The sequence below is a fragment of the Armigeres subalbatus genome, unplaced genomic scaffold (assembly GCF_024139115.2).
Source record: "Armigeres subalbatus isolate Guangzhou_Male unplaced genomic scaffold, GZ_Asu_2 Contig163, whole genome shotgun sequence".
NCBI lineage: Eukaryota > Metazoa > Arthropoda > Insecta > Diptera > Culicidae > Armigeres > Armigeres subalbatus.
The window spans coordinates 334,474-351,147 of record NW_026942428.1 but is presented as its reverse complement, the minus strand read 5'-3'; the positions used below and the strand labels follow the sequence as shown (position 1 = coordinate 351,147).

At 38.0% G+C, this 16,674-nt stretch overlaps 3 protein-coding genes across 3 annotated transcripts; 2 read left to right on the top strand and 1 right to left on the bottom strand.

The window, feature by feature from the left end:
* The first annotated feature begins 6 nt into the window (after positions 1–6).
* Positions 7–1,363, top strand: LOC134203081 (methylcytosine dioxygenase TET-like). The gene is made up of 4 exons (XM_062678059.1): positions 7–156; positions 227–505; positions 569–800; positions 904–1,363. Exons 1-4 carry the CDS (start codon positions 72–74, stop codon positions 1,361–1,363), a joined length of 1,056 nt encoding a protein of 351 aa, XP_062534043.1. The 5' UTR covers positions 7–71.
* Positions 1,364–1,369: 6 nt separating this feature from the next.
* Positions 1,370–4,607, top strand: LOC134203080 (methylcytosine dioxygenase TET-like). Its single transcript, XM_062678058.1, has 2 exons — positions 1,370–2,530; positions 2,880–4,607. The coding sequence occupies exons 1-2, from the start codon at positions 1,370–1,372 to the stop codon at positions 2,916–2,918; spliced, it is 1,200 nt and encodes a 399-aa protein (XP_062534042.1). The 3' UTR covers positions 2,919–4,607.
* Positions 3,035–15,733, bottom strand: LOC134203076 (uncharacterized). Its single transcript, XM_062678053.1, has 4 exons — positions 15,293–15,733; positions 15,070–15,225; positions 14,613–14,722; positions 3,035–3,223 (listed from the first exon to the last, which is right to left on the bottom strand). The coding sequence occupies exons 1-4, from the start codon at positions 15,720–15,722 to the stop codon at positions 3,035–3,037; spliced, it is 885 nt and encodes a 294-aa protein (XP_062534037.1). The 5' UTR covers positions 15,723–15,733.
* Positions 15,734–16,674: the final 941 nt, after the last annotated feature.

The following is a 16,674-nucleotide window of genomic DNA, read 5'->3' as shown; positions in this document are numbered from 1 at the left end:
CGTCATTCATTGTGATATGTATCGTAGTCTGGGATGGTATTCCGACGCAGGAAGCCGACAGCGTCTACCGGATGCTGTCGGTCAAACTGAACAAATACGGTCTTCCAACGGTACGTCGCTGTGCGACAAACGAGAACCGAACCTGCGCTTGTCAGGGTAAGTTTGCGATCATTAGTGGGAAGAAAAGTTCTTGGGTTTGAACTGCGTTTTGCGTTATAAACCTTAGGTCTCGATCCGGAAACTTGTGGAGTCTCGTACAGCTTTGGCTGCAGCTGGTCTATGTACTATAATGGTTGTAAATATGCACGCTCCAAAACGGTACGCAAATTCCGTTTGTCTGTGAAGAATGAAGAAGCAGAGATCGAGGAACGAATGAACATCTTGGCGACGATGTTGAGTCCGCTGTACGTAACGGTTGCACCACAGGCCTTCCAAAACCAGGTCCAGTACGAACGGGAAGCACCCGACTGTCGGCTGGGACTGAAGCCCGGAAAGCCCTTCTCAGGTAATTAGATGGACCAGTGGAAATGTCTGAAAGCTTTTACTAACTTATTCTCGCTTCAAATAGGTGTAACCTGTTGTTTGGACTTCTGTGCCCACACGCATCGAGACCTTCACAATATGCAGGATGGATGTACCGTGCAGGTAACGTTACTGAAACCACTACCACCAGGCGTTAAAGCTGACGACGAACAACTGCATATACTTCCGCTTTACACAATGGATACTACTGACGAGTTCGACAGTGAAGAAGGCCAAAAGAAAAAGGCCGAAAGCGGAGCCGTACAAGTGCTGGAGAAGTGAGTGTAAAGCATTGGTTTCTTTTTTAGAAAGCCTCAATTGAAGCTTGAAATGATCAACTCTTGAACGACATTTTTAACCTTTCGATATTTTGCATTACAGATTCGCAACTGAAGTCCGAGTACGATCAACACCGCTTCAGCCATGCCGGCGGCACGGTAAGAAGCGAGGTAACGGCAAAGACGAGAAGACAAAGGATGACTCCAACAATGAGGAATCTGTGCCAGAAACGCCGCCACCTCCTCCGCCTCCGACGAAAAAGGAGAGTAAATCTAAGAGCAAGAAAGGTTCGAATTCAAGCGGCAACAACAGTGGTAACGGAAGTAATAGCCAGAACTCTTCTGGCTCCGGCTCACCAAAAGGCCAAAGCTCGAATAGCAACAGCACAAAAAACAGTGGCGATCCTAACGGTAACGGTAATAATAGTGCGACAAATATCAACAAACCACCCACTCCGCAAGGACAGCCGACAGGCAACAATGGGTCAAACAGTGCGTTCACTCCACCAAACGCAATTACCTCGCCAAACAATGCAGGTAACAGTACCCTCGTAGATATGTAAACTTCCATGATCGACAACTTCACCGATGCCCAGCTACAGTCCAACCAGATCTCGAGCACGGTGCTGGATTCGCCGTACAGCTATGATTACAACACTGGTCAGTACATTGACAACCGACAGTACTACAACAACTGGCCCACGGATTACTACGGTAATCGGACCGATCCCAACAAAATGCTGGGACGAAACGAGGAGATTCCTGATACTACCACTCGACCCGGCAGCAATAGCAGTAATTCTGCGTTTAGTCCTAGCATACCGGATCCGACGAAAACGCCAACTCCTATCCATCTAGACGACTACAGTACCACCAAACTGAACCAACAGCAAAGCCAAAATACGTACCACACGCTCCAGCAGCCGGAGCAAGGTTTTGTAAAACCGAAACCACCAGACTACAATCCTGGCTACGGTTACCACCCAAATACTCCCATGGGCTACGGTTACCATTCTCCTTACACGCCATATGATCCGTACCAGAACTACAACTACGGCTACCCCCCTCAAACCTACCACCCTACATATCACAACATGTACTCTGCCACGCAGACCCAGCTACCAGGAACTGGCCCGGCGCCGCCACCTCCACCAACTGCAGTCATACCGGCACCTCCTCCCCCATCCAACTGGAACCTTTACCCACCCCATCCGCACCATCAAACCCACATCCCGCCCAGCGCTCCATCCCAGCTACACACGCCACATCAACCCCATCTAGGTTCCAAGCAGCACGACATTCCTCCGGTTATGCAGCAAGCGCCACAGCCGCCTGCACCTCCACCACCACCGAAGGAAACTCTCGGCGAAGTCACGGAAACCAACGAAAACGTGGACTGCTTCGAGGACGCCCAGATGGGTGGAGTGGCGATCGCGCTCCCGCACGGTAGCGTTGTGATCGAGTGCGCCAAACTGGAGATGCACTCGACGACAGCGCTGAAGAAGCCGAACCGCTTGAACCCGACCCGGATGACGCTGATCTTCTACCAGCATCGGAATCTGAACCGACCGAAGCACGGCATTGCCGAGTGGGCGGAGAAGATGCGGCTGAAGAAGCTCGGCCTGGCCGTCAACGATCCGATCGACGACAAGGACATGCTGCTGATGCAGGAGGACGACATCAAGGCGGAACCGCTGGACGATTTGCACCATATGCGGCATATGGGTGATGTAAGTATTGGCCTGATTTTCTGGTGGAAAGCAATGATCTCAGTTTTCTGGACGCGCTAATAGTAAAAGACGTAGGATTGTCAATTTTTAAAATAACAGGAAAAGATTGTCACTGTCCGGAGCATCTTTTGCTGGCATATTATTTGGCAATTCTGTACCCAACATGTTTCGGACAGCATAACAATATGAACCGAAGCGACAATCTTTTTCTGTAGCTTATAGCCTTTTATAAAGAACACACAATTTTAGATGCCTCAAACTTTTTCTAAAAATGGAAATAATCTCCACCAGAGTTACAACACTGAAACAATTGATCACTAAAATATTTTATTATATTATTATACCACAGGAACACGACATGATGGACGTTGAATACTCGGGTGTCTAGTGGTGAGAGAAAATCTGCCGCCAGGGCGACCGCTGGATGAGCAGATTACAGCAACACGTGGCCACAGCAACAACCAAACGACGACGCCCGGCTTTGCGACGTCGCCGTCGTCGGGGTCATTGACACCGCAGCCGCCTCTGCAGGCGAGTAGTGGAGTGCCCGGTTCCAGCCGAGGGACGGCGTTCCACCACCAGCAGACGCAGCTGCCGCATCAGTGGCTCCCTACCACTGCGGGGCTTCAGAGCCAACCGCATGAAAGACATCATGATCCTAACCAATACTACTACTATTACTACTACTGAAGACTATAATATTTCGAGGAGGATGTGAAGGAGTATATATCAATCGATGCTAGTGACTACATAAGGTTTAGGGTTTGGAACACTCAATGAGGAACACTAATCATACGTACGCTCCAGTTTACTGGGGACTCGAAACGAGGAACTATAAACGTAAACAAAATGTTTGAAATTTTATTTTCGATGGTTTGACAGGAGTTTTATCGTGATAAGCATTTGAGATATGTTTCGCAACACATTCAACTGCTCAAATCTATTCTTGGATTGTTTCTGTTTGGATGTCGGAATCTGAAAATCTTTCGAAAAAAGTCCGTTTCTGTTTGTCTTTTCGAAGAATGAAACAATAACAACAACAACAAACGCACCTTCAGGCACACACTAAAGAAAACATAGGAAAAAGATATCAAAACTAGCTTTTGAACAAAAAATCAAATATTTTGAAAACAAGAAATAGCAAATTTAAAGTAAAGAAGAAAATAATCTATATCGAAGTCAAGAGTACAAAACAAACAAGTTGTTAACACAAAAAAAGAATCTGACTGTTCCATTTTGACTATTATTTTGAAATCCAACGTTTCTCGTCGAAAAAACATGTATGGACCACTTAACTCCTGCATTAATCTCCTCGATTTTTTGCTGCTTATCGTAAATTTAAAACAAACAAAAAAACTGATGACAAAACAAACGTGAAAAATGCTCTCGCTCTAGAATTTTTCACTGGGAGAACAAAGTTCCCCCAGCACAACTACTAACTACTACGCTCTTTAGCTCCAATTTGCTGACTTTGCTTATCGAAAATCGTATGAGATATATCACACAAACGTTTGCTGATAACAAACTAGCTGTTATAGATTTTTTTTTTCTTTTGTAAATACGATTCTTCGTTTGAATGCGAACTCCACTACGGAATCGGCAAAATGTCTCGTTTTATCAAAGTTTTCTTTCTTTTTTCTTCCTATTAAGTAAGAAATCGATTCCACTATACTTTCTTTAGGTTAAAATAATTCCTATTCCAGTCTTTTATTTTCCTGTGAAAGTCTAGTAGGATAAGTGAATGCCCAGCTAGGCATGAGGAATGCACATATACAATACACACACATTCAAAGGGAAGACAAAAATTTCAAAGATGAAAAAGTATTAGTATTTTAACTTAGAATCTAGGTCTTGTTTTTTATTTTATTTTTCCTGTATTTTTTGTAATAGCTTGTTAAGTAGGCTTTTTCTCTGTAAAATCTCTTTAACATTAAATTCGTTTTTACTATTGAATATTATTCTTCTAAACTGATGAAGTGAAACAAGTAAAAGACAGTGAAAGGACAACCGTAACTCGAATCAGTTTTATCAAATAAAAGAACTGAAGAAAAATGTAACCGATCATTTATGTTAGGATGTGTACAAGTGAATGTTTTTTTAGTTTTCCTGAGATTCAACGATGCACGGAATCATTATTTAATTATCTATTTAACTATTTATTACAAACTAATTCACACTCTCACATACACATTGCATCCGTTTCATAAAAAAATGTGAAGTTGAAATTATCAGCAAAAAGAACACAAACACACATACAGATAAGCGTATAAGTAACTCTATTATTGTCATTAAATTATCCATTAGTTTTAAGTATCATTTTGTCTCGTGAGCAACAATTTTTGTCTCGTATAATTTAAGTTTTAGTGAATAAACAAAACAGTAAAACCCGTACGCAAGAAAGAGGAAATCAACATTTGTGCGCATCTTGTTTAGCCATAAAAATAAAGGAATGCAGCAGACCGTTTTAACACAGTGGAGACATCAGTCAGTTATGATTTGACATATTTTCTCTTTCTTTCACACAGCAAACAAACATGTTAATTTGCTACTGATCGGTAGAACAAGACCATAATTACAAGTAGATGTAAAATAAAACAGTAGGAATGTTATATAGACGTAATTAAGGCACGAATGCAAACAATGATCAACACTGAAGATGCTGATAATGGGAAAAGGCGCGTCAGAAGCGCATGTGTAGAAAGAAAACAAGACAAATTTGCCATATTCTGAACAAAAAAACATTAGAACGTCAACCGTGCGTAAAAGGTAATGAATACTCATATACGTGAACATTATTTTACAAGTAATACCAATAAATTGCAGTTTTTAATTCAACATTGCCGGGTTTGTTTTATTTTTCGTTTGATTCCTTGTTTTGATTTGAAAGAAAAAGAAACCCATAATGAAGCTCCGAACAGAGCTGTCAAATTGGGAACCACTGCTGACGCGGAACGATCATCATCGCGTCCATTGAAGCTTTTGTTTTATTGTCACCCTGACGCGAAAACACTGAATGCGAATAACATACCGTAACTAGCAAGTAATATTAATGGTTCATTCTTTAAATGTAGATGGCAGAGGGCATCATAAAAGCTGAATGTAAACAAAAAGAAGCCATATTTGTATGTAAATTATTGTTGAAAGAAAAGTAGAGGCAATGAAATGAGAAACATAGTTATATAAAAATATATTTTCGAAACAAATCAAAACAAAATTGACAATGTGAAAATCGTTTAGCTATTGAGACAAATAAGATACGTATTGGAAATGAGATAAGCTTTTGTAGGTTGAAACTGATTTTCCCAGTAACTAAGGTACAGAAAAAGGACTCTGCTTGAATAAAGATGATACCCATCGTAATTACAACTTGTTCATCAGTTTCTATTCAACTTTATCTGAACCGCAAACTACATAATCGACTATCTTTCTCAGATGCTTTCTAAAAGAAAAAATAGCAGCTCTTTAACTATTTACCACTTAAAAGCAAAACATAAAACGGATATGTAATGCCAAAAGACACAAACGTGAGCGTTGTAGAGCAAAACGCTTAAAGTATATTTTGTAGAAATTAAAAAGCAATCACAGCAAGACATGAAGCGTTTAAAGCTTGAGCGAATAAAATGAAACGTCCTCTATACTAGATGCACTTTAATGAACAATAAAATTCGAAATTGCAGATATTTATTACCTACTAGATAACAAACATCGTGCATTCAGAATGATCTCATATCACAACGGATAAAAACATTGCGATTAACTAATCAATCAGTTTTTAATGATTTGGATAACTACTATCAAGTGGTCGCATTAAGGATAAACAACTATTCCTACAACTTGGAAATTTACACCATAAATGCAAAGAAAAAGTAACCACTAAGCTGAAGAGCATTGAATATTCCACAAGCTAGCCCTCAATATAAAATCCTAAATATGTGAGCATTGGGAAGGAATATAAACCCAGTGAAAATAATCCACCATTATATTTATTCTATTGTACCCTGTAGAGGAATCGAAAACTAAGGCATGTCAGTCCGATCAAGAAGATTATTCCCTACTGTAAAAGCGTGACAGGCTGCTGACAAACATTTCGATTTATCGAGAAATATACATTACGTATTAGCAGAGAAAATAAAAGTAGTAGCAGTAGTCAATGCGTGTAAAAACGGCGATGACGACGACAAGGAGAGAACCACTCTACTTATTATTAAAATGAAAAAAAAACCTTCTGGTGATTAGGATGGCAGTGAGAGAGACACACTGATAAGCGGAAACCAAATGACAGTGCTGTTGAAAAGGCGTACGTGCAGAAGGAAAAATGAAACACAGAAGCAAAACAATTATTATAAACATTACTATTAAAATTATTATTATATATTCTTATTATATTTAGTCGAGAAAAAAAGATTACGAGGTGAACTTTTTTTTTAATCAAGAAGAAAATAAAGAAACATTGTATAAAATATAAAAGTTGATTTGAAATTCTAATTTAAAAGAAATTTGCCTTTATGTGCACTCCCGCCAATTTGGGTTAACCTTCGAAAAATATAGGCAGTGGCGCCGGGAGTGGGTGGGACAAGTAGGACATGTCCTACGCATGAAAAAACGTGGGTATAGGACAGTCGAAGCATTGTCCTACCCATGATTATGGTAAGAACATACCATATGGATAACTAAAAGATCTAATACTATCAATACTATTTCAATTTCTAGATCTATAAAGATATCATTAAAACGTCCATTAATTTATTAAGTCTACATCTAAACAGATAACACTGAATCAACCATTTGACGCCACAATACACGGTTGGAGGCCGCATCTCGCCATCCTCCAATACGCTCCACGCTCGCCAAGTCGTTTTGCACCTGGTCTGCCCACCTCGCTCGCTGCGCTCCACGCCACCTCGTACCTAGTAGTAGTAGTAGTAATTCATTTATTTATCATCAGATAATTTATAATAATACAATTCATACAATGTTTAACTTAATCTATACATATTTCTGACAAACACAGTACATTTTCTCTTAAATTCCATTACTGATCTTGCATTTTTCACGTCTGAAGGTAACTGATTAAAAAGTCGTATTCCGTTGTAATAAATTGACTTTTGATTGGTGGTCATTGTGAATGGAACCACCCGCAAATCGTCAGCCTGTCTTGTTGTGTGTCGGTGTACATTTCTACCTCTTACAATAATATGGGTTAAGTATTCCGGTGTCATGTTGTTTGTCAATTTAAATATTAACAAAAGCACATTGAAGGTAATTCTTTGTTTCACAGACTGCCATTGTAATGTGTCTAACATCACTTGAATAGGAGTGTATTTGTTACAATTCAAAATAAACCTCATAAATTTATTTTGCAGTTTCTGTAATATTTTAAATGAGTGTCACTAGCAAGGAACAAAACCGATGAACAATAATCCATGTGTGGTGCAACTAGAGATTTATATAAAAATATTTTACTCCAAAAAGTTAACTGTTTTCTCAATCGTACTAGCATTCCGTATTTCTTTGCAACTTTTTTGACTACATTATCTATGTGCTCCTTAAATGTCAATTTATGGTCAATATGAACTCCTAAATACTTAAACTCATCAACTCTCTCGATTTCAAATCCATCGATCTCAACTTTCATGTCGTCATAGTCAATTTGCTTCTTGTTGGTAATTATCATCAATTTAGTTTTTTGAATATTCAATTTCAACTTTTTAAATTTTAGCCATTTAGTTAAAGTAGCAATATCACATTTGATTTTTCTGCTTGCCAAATATGGGTCCTTTTCGCCAATAAATAGTACAGTATCATCCGCAAATAGATTAATATCACAATTTTTGACAGCCTTCTTCATGTCATTTATGTACAAAATAAAAAGTAACGGCCCTAAAACACTGCCCTGTGGTACTCCTAACGGCACTGGTTTAGACACGGAAACAGCATCATTGTATTTACAAACTTGTGTACGACTTTTCAGATACGTCTCAAACCAGCTAAGAACTTTTCCTCCAATACCATATTCGCACAAAACTTTTAGCATAATAGAGTGAGAAACTGTCTCGAATGCTCGTTTGAGATCTAAAAACAGTACCACAATCGTCCTCTTTTCTTCTATCATTCTTTTCCATTTGTACAACATTAGATTCAGGGCCGACTCGCAAGAGTGTGCCTGTCTAAAACCAGACTGTTCTTCTATTAAAATTTCTTCATTTTTTAAATGATCCAATAGTTGATCTTTTACAATGGTTTCTAATACTTTCTCATAAATGGGCAACATATTAACCGGTCTATATTCTTCTGCCTTTGTTGTCCAAGGCTTTTTTTTTTTTGAATCGGTACAACAACTGATTGTTTCCATTCACTTGGGAAAATACCAGTTCTTAGAGAATGATTGATAATGTCTAACATTAGTTCACCTGCAACTTCTAATGAGTCTTTCAGCACTTGTAAAATTACGTTGTCAATACCTGACGAACTATCTATTCTATCAATTGCCTTTTTCAGTTTTTCTAAAGTTATTCGGCTAAACTCACCCCAATGTTCAAAACTTTGTCTATTATCATCATTAAATGAAGCAGCAACATCATCTATACTATTATGAATCTCTTGAATACTATCTAAAAAGTACGAGTTAAAATTCTCACAACTTTCCTGGTTGCTTTCTGTGTTCTTCCCATTAAAACTTATACAGTTTGCCGATTTCTCTTTATTGTTCCATAATTCCTTTAAAACTTTCCACAATTGTTTACTGTTACCTCTATTTTGGTCTATTTTATTCTGAGTGTATTCCGCTTTTGCATTTCTAATAGAATAGGAGTATTCATTTCTTAAAACTTTATAATGATGCCAATCGGCTTCATCCCAACTGGAACTTGCCTTTCTATATGCATCATTTCTAGACCGTTGGAGATTTTTAATTCTAATGTATACCACTTTTCCGCGACCTGCATTTTATTTTCTTACTACCACTAGTTGGTTAACACTTTCCTTCAGAATCGTAGATAAAATATCTGCTTTCTCCTCCAAAAGTCTAACACTATCATTCAGTAATTTGTTTCTCAGGAGAGCAACTAAAGCTTCTTTAGAATATTGTTTCCAGCACTTTATTATCAAAACATCCTCTTCTATGTCGTCGATTTCTTTAAAATTGATTTCCAATGTTTCATGATCAGATATTTTGTGATCATTTACAATCGACACTTCAATTTGATTAACATTACAAAAAACTAAATCTATTATTGTTTGCGACATTCTGGTACGCCTTGTTTTTTCTTTTACCTTTTGGTCTAAATCATAGCAATGTGCAACTTTGCGCAAGCCATCACTGTCTCTTGGGTTCTCCCAATTTATATTGAAGTCTCCCGCAATCAAGTTCACCTGGTTTTCATCTAAAACGCTTTCAAGCCAATTTTGTTCTAAATAATCTAAAAACTCGTTATCATTCGCATTTGGTGAGTGATAGAGCAAACCATACGATCCTTGTTTCAGCCCTTTGACTACTTTAATTGCTAAAAACCAGTTTTGACCCAAAATAGTATTGCTAATCTCTCTATATTTAACAGAGTTATGAATATACATCATTACTCCTCCAGTATGTCGCGATGAAGAGAAACAACAGCAGATGTTATAGTTTCTAATACTGTACTCATTAATATCAATATCAATTGTCAAATGTGTTTCAGTTAACATAATAATCTTTGGTTTTTTCTCTCGTACAAGAATTTCAACCTCCTCAAAGTGAGCTGTAATCCCAGCAATATTTAACAAAATAATTTCCGCTGCACTACTTGATTGCTACTTATTGTAGTCAATGTACTGCCTTGAAATTTTGCGCCTTCTTAGGTAGATCGGGCATTCAAAACTCCAGGCTGTATGGTTGGTCTCTAGCTTTGTCTTTCTTTCCTCATTTGAAATACAACAATTGGTGCATTTAACCTGGTCCGATGAGCACACTTTAATGTCATGATCTCCAGCACACTTCGCACAATGAAGATTATTAACGCAATCCTTTGATTTATGATCATAACCACAACATTTGAAGCAACGCAGGACATCAACACTCTTTGTCACTCTACATCTGTCCAGATCTATGTAAACTTTCCCTTTCTAATGATTTGCTCAAACGTAACTGGGTCTGTTTCGCATATTATAGTAAATTCAGTGAAAACACCTCTACGATGCTCAATTGTGTTCAAGATTCGCAAATGTAGAATGGTCTCAATATCATTTTGTGATTTCAAAACTTCTTTCAAGTCATCACAGTCATACTCATCACCAACATTCATTATCCTGATTTTAGGTAGTTTCGGTTGCTCAATTGCAGCTTCGTAACCATTACCCAATTCCTCTGTGACTTTTTTCCTGAGCCCTTCGGCTTCCACTTTTGTATTACATTCAACAACAATTGAACCATTCACACCATTTCGTACATTCCGTATACCCATTTGGGATGGATTTATTTTATTCCTTACCTCTTTTTGCCTTTCTCGTACAACAAAGTTGTACCAGAAGGCTATAATTTCACTCCAAAAGCCAAATTTTGATAGAAGGCTCGGAGACCCATAGTGTTATATACCAATCGACTCAGCTCGAAAAACTGAGCACATGTCTGACTGTGTGTGTGTGTGTGTAGCCCCGGGAATTTTTTATTGTTAAACACGTTTCATATAGAAGGACTTGACCGATTCGAGTGCAACTAGTTTCATTCGACGGAGAAACTTTCCTAGTTGGACACTATTGTTTTTGTTTGCTAATAACTCATTCGATTTGAAAAATATTTCTATTTTTCTTTTAACAAATACGCTGTTTACATGCACACTTTAAGTCATTAATCAATTTAGCCATGACGCAATCCATTACTCTCATAATAATTGCTTAAAAATTACTCAATTATTGAGTAATTTATAAGCAGCGTGATAGAGTTGCATCAAATATTTTAACCACCAAGATGTAGGCAATTAGCACAGCTTTTACAACATTAATTCGAATCCAACATATCGAATCGAGAAAGGCATAATCACCACTTGGGGATAAATTTGGGTTTTAGTTTTTTGATTGGTTTGCTGTAATGCTGGTTTGATTCTCACCATACATTCGACTGTGGTTTTAGAACGTTTATCATTGTCAACCGTTGCAATATTCTCGATATTGTTGTTTTTTTGGCACATTATCATTAGTATGGCCATTGCCATCAGATTTTGTAGTTGACACACTTTTATTACGAACACGACCAGAACGCAACACTGAATCATTCACATTTAAGTTTCTACTACCACCAGCGATTGCGGCGTAGCTGAATGATGGATTTCCATCACTACGTGCTAGACAATCGCCTACCGCAGGAACATTATTTTTTATAATTTTCTTTTCTACTGATAGACATTTATCCATCGAACTTTTGAATGCACTTAGTTGCATATCAAGAGATTTCTGGAAAAATAACTCCAATTTTTGCTCACTTTTGTGTATTGCTTTCTGCACACTGTTTGTTTCACATTCCAATTCGATTTTCTCAACACGGACGTCAATACTCTTGATTGCTTCCAATAATTCATCGCACTTGCTAATTATTGTGTTTAAGCAAGTTTGTTTTTTCCGGCAGTCGTGGCACATATACTTTAGGGATAAATTCTCACGCAAAGCGGTTGCTTCCGCATTGTTTAAATCCGCACATTTTGTATGCAAAACCTGACCGCATCCACCGAAACAAAAAACTCTATCATTTGGCGCATTTATTGCTTTGGCGCAAACATCACACTGCACCGACATCTTCGCTGATTAGATGTCGTTATTGTTTGCCTACGACGGTAGGCTGCTTTGTTTTTTTCACCTCACTGAAAGTTGTGTATCACATTCGAATAAAAACTAGAATATTTTATCTAATTTTTAGTCTTTTTCGATGCACTATGTAGCATTCAATAGGGAATTTTATTACCCGTCATACGATGTATTTTTCACTTCGCGCTACAAACTATTTCACTCTATAATTTTTAGTTTGATCTAGGACCGTAATTTACACTTCTTCTGTCCTGCCGGATCGGAAGCGAACACCATCTTTGCAGGATTGCTATCCGGCATTCTTGCAACATGTCCTGCCTATCGTACCCTTCCGACTTTAGCTACTTTCTGGATACTGGGTTCGCCGTAGAGCTGGGCGAGCTCGTGGTTCATTCTTCGCCGCCACACACCGTCTACTTGCACGCCGCCAAAGATGGTCCTATTCCTAAGCACCTGTTTCTCGAATACTACGAATGCTTGAAAGTCCTCCTCGAGCATTGTCCATGTTTCTTGTACATGACACATTTGGTGCGGTGGCGAATCTTTTTTTACCGCAGTTTCTTCTGGAGCCCGTAGTAGGCCCGACTTCCACAGATGATGCGCCTTCATATTTCACGACTAACATTGTTATCAGCCGTTAGCAAGAATCCAAGGTGGACGAATTCCTCGACCACCTCGAAGGTATCCCCATTAGACTGGCCCAGCTTAGTATGGGGAGAAAAAAATATTGTCGAATTCCACGGGGCACCTCCCAGGATTGTGTCTTTTGGTGAGAAAATCAATCTCTTAAAATTTCAGCTCAATCGGTTGTTGCATAAGTTGGCGCATCTGATTTGAAGTTTGTAAAGAGATTTCAGTCAAAATATATAGGAAAATACACTTCCGTCACTTATTCGATCTGGAAATTGGTTCTGATTGCTCGACTGAGCTCAGAATTGCAAAATGGGCTGTTGGTATGTTGCAGAACAATTCCACAAAATATTTCACGATGATTAAATGAACTTTTATATACTTTTCAGCTGACTGGATTCGATCAAAAAATTCAAAAGTACACAAAACAGCCCCTAATAAATCAGCCGAAACCTAAATAAAAGTTCATTTAATCAACGTACAATGTTCTGTGGAATTGTTCTGTAACATACCAACAGCCCATTTTGCAATTCTGAGCTCAATCGAGCAATCAGAACCAATTTCCAGATCGAATGAGTGTCGGAGGTGTATTTTCCTATATATTTTGACTGAAATCCCCATAGAAACTTTAAATCAAATGCGCCAGCTTATGCAACAACCGATTGAGCTGAAATTTTCAGATATTGATTTTCTCATCAAAAGACACAATCCTGGGGGGTATTTCAGGTATTTCGCAACCATTTCAGTTTTTGCTTCTAGGTGGTGCTGTAGTCGACGGATTCCTGTTGGGGACAAAATGTAGAACCTTTTTTATATAAGGAAGCGACTGGTGAAGACCGGATGTAAATCCCTTTGGAATTGGCCAAGTTATAAGCATCCAAAGTCGAGGGTGTCGAGCGTGTCCCCCAGGGGTGTTTAAAATGAGAGCAACGTACCACCGACCATTGCGGCGAAGATGATGCAGGCGTATTTGGTGCCGTGCGATATTAAATGCATGATTATCACGCAATCCCGTGAATTTTTATCCGATTGGTAAATACTTTCCGTGCTCTGTACAGTAGTGTAGCTAGAGAGGGAGGGAGTGACTTACCACTAAGCCAACGAGCTGAAGTTTTTAAGGGGAGACAAAATTCATGAAATATTCCACAAGTTTTCCACAAGAATCTTGAACTAGTTTAACTCCTCTGTGCTGAAAGAGGAATTAAACTAGTTCAAGATTCTTATGAAAAATTCACTACCAAAAATGAATTAATTTTATTTCTACTTTCAACAAATTCTTCCAATTCATCCCATATACTAGGATCTTCTTTGAGAAAATTTGCCGATATTCCAGAAATTTCAAAAAAAATCATCGTATTTTGAGAAACAAAAGCCGAAAGCGTACAAGAAGTCAACTTATCGATCGTAGATTCATCAAAGGATTGATCCATAGTAGGCCATGCCGATTTAAGTTTTATAAAGGGCCTTTAGGGCCTTTTGAAGGAAATAGTTTTTCCCAAGCTGCTATCATCAAAACTTCGGCAATGTGATGCCTACACGCCAGCCATAAAAGATCTCTGCCAATCCGGTGCTCGATTGGGGTACAAGCGCCTTTTTTGATTCCTGCATTTGCTGCTGTTGTATCAAATCCCATTGCACAGATGCGATCGCTTAGTTCCCATGCATTCATCAATTTGCAAACTTCGTTTGCCTGTCTTTCACCAGTTCCAGAAGACAATTTTGGGACTCCAAGCAGCTGAACATTTGCTCCAGAAGATACCAAAACTGGCAATCTTTCTACTTTGTCAGTACCTGAAAAGAAAAAAAAATCAGATAGATTCTTTTTAAAAAAAAGTTAAAAATATGTTACAAATAGCTTCTTTAAAAAAAACAAATATTACCAAATGTAATCTAAAATTGTAGGAAAGAAATTTCAAATAACAAAAATACCTATCGATTGCTGTACAACAAGTGGTCCATTTAGATCAAAATTGTTTTGGATATTTTGAGCAATCTCTTCGCGATGTTCTGATATATCGTCTGAAAAATAGATAAAGTTGATAAAGATTTTGTTTTAGTCACAAGATACTATCAATATAATAAAATTAAACTCAGGAAGAAAGAACAATACAATAAAAGTACTGTTAAGGAGAACTTACCTAAGTTTAGTCCAGCACTTGTTAAAACCGCAGAAATAACATACATTGCATTTCGGTCGCTTAGTCCAATACGGTCTAGGGTGGCAGCTAGTATAGGAGTCATTATTTTTGATTTACTTCGCTCGGAAAACGCTCTACTAGTGGAGGGTTTCTCATCTGGAAGCAAGACATAAAAATATTGACATATAGTAGAAGTTACCATCTTATTTGATTATATTCTTACCTCCTCCATCAATAGTAAAAACGCTGGTAGCTGATTGAGATTCCAAGGAAGGCTCTGGTTCCGTTGTTGGTTCTTCTTCGATTTTGCCTTTTTTAACTCTCGCAAAGGCAGATCCAGGCCTTCCAACTTCCCTTTGCAGAATAAGGAACTGTTTATCCTTATCGTTTTTAATCAAATTTAATGCATTTCGTCGAGCAATGTCAAACAATCGATCCAAATTATTAATGAAATTAGACTCTTGCTCTTTCTGTTTATCTCCCGCGTGAGAAGATTTTTTGATAATTGCTCGCATTTTGTTAAATAATTTTAGGAGCTTAACAACAGCATTGTAGTGTTGCATTAGAGGAATTCTATATATCTCCCAAAAAAATTGAAGTTCAGTTACTACAGTTTTAGCAGCTGGTTTTATACTCAAGTGTTGATTTTTCATTATAAAACGCATCCGACCAAGCACATAACCGTTTGAAGGCAACTTTACACCTTTAAAACTTTCAATTTGGGACAACAAGTTCCATACTTAATTCTTCCTTAGATTTTGAATCCATTTTATGTATTCCACTTGCACGATCGAATATCACTTCACAAAAGCAAGAAGCACATTTTTCTTGCAGAACCAGTGGTTTTGGAGATACAACGATTTGAAGAGTGAAAAATTAGTTACGTTATATCGAGGTATACCTGTATAAATAAAGAGCTTTTATTTGATTTGTTAATACAACAAATAGGCCCAATGATTTGGGAGTTACAATTTTATGAAAATTTAAAATTCCTGAAATGATCGATTTTTCTGAATACCCTATATTGAAATTGGTCACCATAAAGGGGAAATAATAAAATGGGTCCAATATTGTTCTATAAGGAACGATCCTACCAAATATAAGGTAATTTTGAGGGATCATATCAATAATGTTGGAACTGGATGGCTGTATATTTTTATTTGAAATAAATAACAAACTAACAAAATAAATGGAAGAAGTACTTAATTTATTTCGTGTATTTACATTCACGCTTCGGAAATTGAACTCTAAATTATAGCATAAACCAAACTTGACCAAATTTTGAGAATTTTTGTCAATTTTGAGTAAATTTATTTAGCGTGTTAGCTCGAAGATAAAACGACGCCAGAAAATTGCGAGATTAAACATCGAACAATATTCCGGATGTGTTTTTCTACTAAAAAAAAAAAGATCCAACCCCCCAGCCCCCCCCCATTCACCCCCTCCCTCTCTAGCTACACTACTGTACAGAGTACGGAAAGTATTTACCAATCGGATAAAAATTCGCAAGATTGCGATACGGAAGCAACGAACAACTGTCATTTTTGTTGATTTAGTTTTGCTGCGTCGCAGCATGCGTGAAAAAATAAAAATGACAGTTGTTAG